Source organism: Porites lutea, chromosome 1, assembly GCF_958299795.1.
Source record: "Porites lutea chromosome 1, jaPorLute2.1, whole genome shotgun sequence".
NCBI classification, from domain to species: domain Eukaryota; kingdom Metazoa; phylum Cnidaria; class Anthozoa; order Scleractinia; family Poritidae; genus Porites; species Porites lutea.
Genome location: NC_133201.1, coordinates 17246523 through 17255108, shown reverse-complemented (window position 1 = coordinate 17255108; position 8586 = coordinate 17246523). Strand labels below are relative to the sequence as shown.

Here is an 8586-nt window from a genome sequence, read left to right as displayed (position 1 = left end):
TGTGTAAGCGCATATGAACAACTAATCGAAGCAGTTTTATTTAATTATCGCGGGCTCTTTCGGTACCGGTCTCGAAGAAAACAACGCGTAAACAGTCTAGTACCCGTTCCAAGGGGCTCTCAAGTACCGTGCCTTTTTCTGTCGGGCACATTACATTTTCTGTACGTGTAAACAGGAGATTTCGTCTGGAACCGGTACTTGTTTTTAACCGAGCCGCTCCTTCTCTTTTAACGTGTAAACGGGCCTTTCATCTTAAATTTTCTGGAATCTCTCAGATGGAGTAGATCGATCCAACTGCTATTCTATTTTTCATTTTCATTTTCATTTTCAGCTGCTCACTAAAAGTTTTTTACCTTCCTAACTTAAGCCACCCCGCAGCCAAATGTGTGATCAGTTTTCCGTCTTAATTTATGGGCGGAGTTATTAAGTGGAAACATATGGGCAGAGATCTTTCATTTTCTCAAAACCGAGTTTTTCTTCTCCGATCGAAATGTCAAACAAAGTCATAATGCCATGGTGGAAATTTTAGTGAAGTTTCCAAAGGTTAAATAGATTGACAAAACAATGAATAGAGAAATGACAACCGATCACCTTTTAAGTACCCGCTTTCTTAGCTTAACTTGTGTACAACTGAATTTGTAATTCTTCAAATGCATAAGTTGATTCACTAACGTCTTTTAGTTAAGGAGAATTTGTCGGGGTCTTTCGTTTAGGACTTCTCAAACTAGAATCGAAAACCTGTATCCAACGTTCAATGGACCGACAATAGACCTTAGATGAATTCCTTTTATTTTCCAGAATTCCTTTTCGCTAGTAGTAATCTTATTTTAACTGAATATTGAACTGAAATCGTTGTGCTTACCTCAAAGGAAGTGTTTTTTTTTTTTCATTAGGTTTCCCAGGTGAGGTTCGCATTTTGACTCGGAAACTGTAAATCTCACTTTTCAAACCTAAACTGGCTTTTGTTTATTCTTTGACTCGATTCAAAAAGTGATCCATTGCCCTGAAATGGCCTTCTAAATTCAGGTAATACTCATGAACCAAACAGTTTCCAGTTGGAGGGAATGAACTTACCATTGCTTAGACTAAATAGGTCCCTATTGTATACGTTAAGTAATAATATATTTCTTCATTTTTTTAGATTGACCCTAATCGTACACTGCTCGAACAATGTAATGATCTGCCTTATGACCCTGATTTCGAGTTTCCTGAGGACAAGCTCATTCTTGGGGAGTTGCTAGGATCAGGGGCCTTCGGAAAAGTCATTAAAGCAGAGGCTACAGGAATAAACAACTTTAGTCCCAGAGACAAAAGTCAAAAGAAAAGTCAGCGGCGACCTAAAATGTTTCGTCAACACAGGGCCGGCCATGCGTACCACGATCCCAGAGGCAGGGCGTACACGAAGACCACCGTAGCTGTAAAGACTGTTAAAGGTAATGTTTCAAGTCAAGAGATCTGTATTTCAACTTGTGTAACATTTACCATGGTGGAGGGGGACAAAAAAGGAATTTGGTTTATAGTTACTGTAGCAGCTGATAATATGTAGGGGAGGGGACGAGTTACCAGGTTACCTGCGCGGTAATTATTTGGGAGACGGGGTAGGGTTGATTTGGGAATCTGTGCCTACCAGTGGAAAAAACTCCAGCCATGCCCCGGGATTCAGCATGGGTGAGGTGGACAATTCACATAGGGCCTCTCTCTTGCACGAGTACCGTTCGTGCTCATTCCTATCGCTGAGTTTTGTGCCCAGTTAAACTGAACGTTGCTTGTGACATGGTCACATGGACTCCACTAGACCCTGTGGAAACTGCACTTTTTTTAACTGACCGAGTACGATGTTTTGGCACTTCAGGGGGAGCTACTAAAGAGGAAGTTAGAGACTTGGTATCAGAGCTGAAAATTCTAATTTACGTTGGAGAACACAAAAACATTGTAAACCTCCTTGGTGCTTGTATCAAGCGAGATCGTATCCTTGTCATTCTGGAATATGCACCACATGGGAGTTTACAAAAGTTCTTACGAGGCAAGCGAGATGTTTATGAAGCAACCTGGACTACGACTGCCAGTGACCCAGAGATAGGATTGAATATATCAAATCTTGTAAACTACTCTTACCAAATATCACGTGGAATGGAATACCTGGCGTCTAAAAAGGTAATTTAGTAATGTTGTCCCCTTCAAGGATTCCCACATTTCTGAAGAAAATTCAGTTCTAACAAGAGCTGTAGTGGCTCTTGGTTGTAATAGACCTTTTTGGCTTATGTTTTATTTTCCCATTTCACACCAAGTGATGTTCTCAAGGCAATTTGCATTTTGTCTTTTCATAAAATATGCATACATATGCTCGTGGATGCACGAGCAAAGAACAACTTTTGAAAGGAACGGTTCTCTGGGGTACCATCAAGTGGTCTGAAAAAGGGAAGACAAAACATACAAGCTAAAAAGGTCTATTCTCCAGCACTTACTTATTTTCTCCGTTTGGCTTCAAGGAGTTTTTTCATGATTTAAATCGTTCATTCGACCGGCTAAAACTGCGCCTATTTGTTTGTTTTTCGCGTTTAACAGAGTATGACTTCTTGAACCGGGGCGCTTGAAAGATTATTATCCAATCAAATCGTTTGAACTTACCGTTTTTTTTTTAAACAAGAGATTCTCTGTTAATTTAAACGGACCAAAACAATTCAATGCGCAACTATGAAACTGTTGATAACTTAAAAACCGTTTGAGCTTACCTGACCTCTCAGGAATTAGCCCTCCAATTTAATGAGAAGATCTTTTGTTTTCAAAAACCGCCATGATTATTATGATTTGTGTTTGGATAATCTATTTCCAAACGCCCAGCTTCGAGTATTCGCACTGTAAGAGTTTATTATGAGTAATAAGTGGAAAAAAGTAAAGTAACTCAGAGAGAGGAGACCTCAGTAGCCAAAAGCTCGCGCAAAGGATTAGAAAAAGCAACATGTAGGAGAAAAGGTTACGGGAGGTAAGAAGCGTGCGCAACAGCTGTGATATTAAATCAGCCATGAACCGGGAGCGAAAGAAGCGAAGACGTAAGTGTCTGTAGCGTTGGTTCCTCACTGACAATTCAGCGTTCGAGAGTAAGTGAAGAGCATTGTTTAACAATGTTTAGTCTTTATTTACTTTTACTTTCTGTAGCGTGTACACTTCTCTGTTGGTATAAAAATTGTTTTTCCTGTTTTTACCGTGATTATTATTATTATTATTATTATTATTATTATTATTACGAAAATAGCAAAAATCTTTATTAACATATGACCAATTTACATTCCACTATCATAGACTAAAATTTTGATGAAATAAAAATATTAAAACTAAGATCATAAAACACTAATTTACAAGGTCACCCCATTATCGACTTTCTAAAATTAGCGGACTTATTGTTATTATTATTATTATTATTATTATTATTATTATTATTATTATTATTATTATTATTATCTCCTTCTTGTTTCTGATGTCTTGATGTTGCATTTCTTTTTTTTTAACATATCTGTTTTGTATAGTGTGTTCACCGAGACTTGGCGGCCAGAAACGTTCTTGTTGGAAAAGACTACGTCATGAAGATCGCTGACTTTGGTTGCCCTCGAAATATTTACAAGAGTGACTTATATATGAAGACAAACAGTGGTGTTTTGCCAATGAAGTGGATGGCGATAGAATCATTGTTTTTGAGGGAGTACTCAGAGAAAAGTGATGTGTAAGTACAAATGACATTTAAAAAAATGAATGAAGGGAATATGAAAATATGGGGGGGATCGTACTCAAGGATGACAACTATATAATTAGTGCGTAACTAGGCGTTCAAATTAAAAAGAAGCTGGTCTTTTGATTACTACAATTAAGTTTAACGTGCCATAACATAGCTTAGTAGGCGCTCTCCGATTGGCTGAGAAGTATGTTTGCATGCGAGTGACACAGTTAAACGCAACCACGCATCCATGCTTTGAAAAACTCGACAACTTTACTTTATTAACCCATAACTTAGACGCATGGAACTTGAAAAATCTTTAAAAACATGCTATATCAAAGTTTCTACGCTCAAGACGACATTTTAAGGGAGAACAATCCGTCCTTTAAAATATTACCTTTTTTAACAAATAAAGAAGCCTTGACTGTGCTCTGTTCTGTACGTTGTGAAGCACGCATGACTGGCAACGGCTAGCACACGAAAGAAGTGTAGGGGGGAACACGAGATGTAGTCGAGTGTTTCACTCCACTTCGTGAGTAGTACAACAGAATGGAGCTCAGTCAAGACTTCTTTATTTGTTTTATGAATATAAAGAATCCGTTAAATTCCCCACACATTCCTTTTTAATTTTCAAAACAATCTTTATTATTTTTTGTAAAGCAAACGAGTGTCGTCAGTATGTTTTATACTCTCATAAAGCACGCTTTTGCAACAAATCAGAGCGCACGTTATATCTGAACTTTATTATAAATGCAAAACAAAAACGTATGATTACACGTACAAAACCTCGTGTAGATACAACACTTCGCGACTAGTAAGAACTGCTCTTTTCATCAGCGCCATAAACAAAGAGCTAGGTAGCAATTTCTTCTCGGGAAAGTTGCCGCTATAAAAGCACCTTAGCAGAAAACTGTTTTTCTGTGGTTTGCAATTTGTACGAACTCTCTTAAATTCTCCCAACACCCGAATCTCGTGTTTATATCAGGGCATGTAAACTCAGCAGATAACGTTTCCATTTTTTGTAAAGAGTACGCGAAAGAAAAAGAATACTACTGATAACGATTCTTGACTGTAGCGCTTCATATGCAAGCCATGTAAGTTTTGATTCCAATAATTCACTTGTAGTGGAGGTAATAGCAGCTTACCATCTGTTTCCTCGAGCCCATAGTTTAGCTTAAACAGCTTACAGAGCTTGTAGCTTTATTGACACCATTTTGGTTTGGAATGACCCAGGCTGTGATGACCCTTCGAGTGTGTATGTTTTGAACCTTGACTTTTAATAATGCAGATGGTCGTTTGGTATTTGCTTGTGGGAGATCTTTACACTGGGCGGCACACCGTATCCCACTATACCCGTAGAAGAGCTCCTAGACTTTCTCAATGATGGAAACCGTATGGAAAATCCCCGAGACTGCCCTTCGGAGATCTACAAAATTATGCAAGATTGCTGGCAGGAAGGTCCCGACAAGCGACCTAAATTTGATCAAATCAGCCAGTCGATTGGTACAATACTTGAGCAACGCGCTTCCCAGGTGAGGCCTTTTTTCTACTGTTTTTGAGGCAAAGGAGGAACTAAGAGAACTTATCCTCTCTCTTGTCAGAACTTATTGTACACTAGGTCCTTCAAAGGAAATAATGAAGTTTATCAAAAGGGGATACTCTCTTGAGTATATATATCCTTTGTTCTGATGGAGCGAGCGGGAATTAAGCTTTGGAGGAAGAATATGAAGAGATGACTTATACTGTGTGCTCTTTAAAAATTACCATATTTGCAATGACAGTGGCGGATTCAAATCTCTAACTAAATGGGGGACCCGCTCATTTAGTCCCGTAGACTGCAGTTTGGCCTATAAAGAAGGTGGATCCCCGGGCCCCCCTCCCGTAGATCGGCCATGGAATGATGATAACACGATCTGAATGCGGTTTTTTTCTTTAGACTGACGCAATGCAGATGCTAAAGCTATACAGATTATAAAAATTTACGATTCTATAAGATCAGAGAATTTCGACTGCCAACTGAAAGAAAGATTATGAGGGATGCGCATCTTTTGGTGGTCAGGGGCCCATAACCCGGAGTGAGCAACTTCCATGAGCTTGTGTCACGACGTTTTCACGAACCAGTTTAGTTTTAGAACGGTTTTGGCGCGAATTTTGAATATCTTTTAAATTTCACAAACTGGTCATCAAAACCTACAAACCTAAAAATGGTATTTTCTGCCTTTTAATAACGTTTAGGTTTCCGTTTTGAAATCTTATACTTCGAATGCGCTCATAGATATGGTGGAGATTTTATTTTCGATGGAAGAAGTGCCCCTTAAAATGTGTCTAAAAATAAACTGATCCGTAAAAACGCCGTGACATAGGCCTAGTATGGACGTTGCTCGCTCCGGGTTATGGGCTCCTGGCTGGAATGTTTATTCTAAACTTCGATGTTGGGCTTATTTTTCACAACAGAGTGTCGCGACCGAGTACCTTCACTCAACAGAAGACAACAACCGTGGCAGAAAAGATTACCACCTTGATCCACATGACTCAGACCACACCGTTCTTGTGACGAGAGCAGATGTTTATGACAGGTTAGTACTCTCGATTAAGCATTTGGCTTTTATTCTTGAAAAGTTCAGCCACAAGCGAGTTGGGTTGTCCATACCCGGTATTCCGTACCCATAAAGGAGCCAACAAGTCCCAGGCTAAAGAACTTCCCAATATTAGTTCGACAATAAATACGTTATGTTACGTTAATTCAATAACTGATAGGTAGGGCCAGTTCTGCTTATATACTAGCTTGGCCACTGAGGGAGCGCTTATTCGGGGAAGAAATAGATTCTTCAAAGGAGTACTGAGGAGACAGTATATCGTTAAGGAGACAAGTGCATGGTCATGGCAAAGAACGAAAGAGACTCAGTTACATTGTTACGTAAGAAATAACATTGCTTATCTCGTGGATACAGATAATGGTCTTGCTGTGCACGGTAAATTTAAAATTGAGCCGAACGAGTGGCTAATAAGAAACTGTTCCCTTACGTCAATACCGGCGTTTAATCAAAGGTAAACAAGCGTTAAGAGAATGAGAGAAGAGAAGAGGTTCCCTTATAACATCACATAATATATTTAAGACGGTGTGGTGGAGGTGATTGTTATTCAAGGAGACTCTTATTTTTCAGTTTGGCAGGCGAATATTTATAACGCCTTTTGTTTTTGACATTTAAGGCGTAATAGCGTATAAATCTCAGATTGAGAAAATCTAACTCCGTTCGCTGCGTACAAATCATGTTTCGAGTCCGTTGCGGTTGGCATGAAGATTTGAAATAATGATAATAAAATAGAGCATTGCGATCTTGTCTCACAGAATTATCGGCTCGTTGTTAAAGGTTTTATTGTGATTCACGTTGCCTTCTATAATCGTGCGCATGATCTAAAATGTGTGGTCAATTTTATAGGAATCTACCATGGTTGACAGCGTTGTTTTCTTCTTATAGGCCTTCAAGTGAAAATATTGCAAACAATCCCTTGCCTCCATTACCAGATGACATGGAAGATCAATTCGATCCAGAATCAGAGGAGAGACAACAGATGCTGAAACCAGAGATTTACGAAGGCTTGTCGGGGAGTGAGGGCGACATAGAACTAGAAGACTTCCATGGTAATGAGCAGGCTGTAGCCTTGGAACTGATGCCTATTGCTCACTCTACAGAAAAGGCCGGAAATTCAAAGAAGAAAACTACAATCGTCTGAGACTTGCGCTAAAGTTAATCTTTTTACTTCCAGATTCAATAATAGAGACATTTTAAAAATAGTCCCTAGTTTATCTCTGTTGTAAGATGCTGTGATGTGATCGGCTGTTCAAATGAAACCTTATCTGTAGCACGTTTACATGACTGTATTTGTTTATGTTTTACTGATTTAGTTCGAAATCTTACTTTAGTGACTAGTCCGTCGATGAAATCCGATAGTTTGACCATTTAAATTAAAACCTCCTCAGTAGCGTGTTCACATGAAACTAGCTATTTCGCATGTAGTTCTAACTATTGGTCTCTTGACAAAATTAGATGATGTGACTATCAAAATCGAACCTTTGTAGTAGTACGTTCACATGTATAGTTTATGTTTCGAGCAGTTTTAAATTTGGAATCTTTTGACGAAAACCTACATGTGTGACTATCCAAATTAAACCTCTTCATCAGTACTACGTCATATGCATGACGCTATTTATGGTGTAATTTTTAAATGAAACCTCTTCAGCAATAACTCGTTAAGGAAAAATAGTCATATAAATGACAACTTAAAGTAATTTGTGTGTGAAAGAAATACAGTCTACACGGAAGAAAGAATCCTTCAAAAACGATTATTAATCGTACTTGGCACATCTTTCTTATCTATAGCTTCCAGACAGGCTGAAATTGGTAAATGTGGTCAGGGACAATTATTAATCGTACTCTATAATAATAAATAATGACTGTTTATTAAGACTCATTGCAGCAATATACAGAATGGCTGAATTACAGAGCTATTTACAAAACATATAATACTAAAGTATAATACAATAAATCCAATAAATACTAGAAAATATAATTGTACAAGCCACTAGGTATCAAGTTATGCGTGACAAACTCTTGCGTGCGCTTGGTCCTACAGGTAGGACGCGTGGAGCGGCTAATGCCAGATCTAAGATTATAATTATGCACAACCTCCTCCTGTTTGGGGAGCATAAAATGCAAGGGGTGATTCTCATTCCGGAGTCTATCAATATAAACCTGGCATAGATGGGCGCGTCTGTCACTTAGAGTTGTTAAATTAAGGGCATTTAATGCCTCGTTGTAATTCATTAAAGGAAAAATGATGCGGATAGCCCTATTCTGAATGCTGTCAATCTTATA

General features: G+C 38.6%; 1 protein-coding gene across 1 annotated transcript; it reads left to right on the top strand.

Annotated features, from left to right (window-relative positions):
• Positions 1–513: 513 nt before the first annotated feature.
• LOC140925069 (fibroblast growth factor receptor 4-like) lies at positions 514–7594 on the top strand. The gene is made up of 7 exons (XM_073375048.1): positions 514–543; positions 1142–1433; positions 1853–2154; positions 3525–3718; positions 4998–5241; positions 6164–6285; positions 7189–7594. The coding sequence occupies exons 1-7, from the start codon at positions 514–516 to the stop codon at positions 7442–7444; spliced, it is 1440 nt and encodes a 479-aa protein (XP_073231149.1). The 3' UTR covers positions 7445–7594.
• Positions 7595–8586: the final 992 nt, after the last annotated feature.

Bases quoted from the DNA above. Each gene is read 5' to 3' on its own strand.
- LOC140925069 (XM_073375048.1), top strand. From the start codon at position 514: ATGGTGGAAATTTTAGTGAAGTTTCCAAAG. The intron at 5,242-6,163 runs GTGAGGCCTTTT...TTTTCACAACAG, and splicing joins TTGAGCAACGCGCTTCCCAG to AGTGTCGCGACCGAGTACCT. The intron at 6,286-7,188 runs GTTAGTACTCTC...TTCTTCTTATAG, and splicing joins AGAGCAGATGTTTATGACAG to GCCTTCAAGTGAAAATATTG.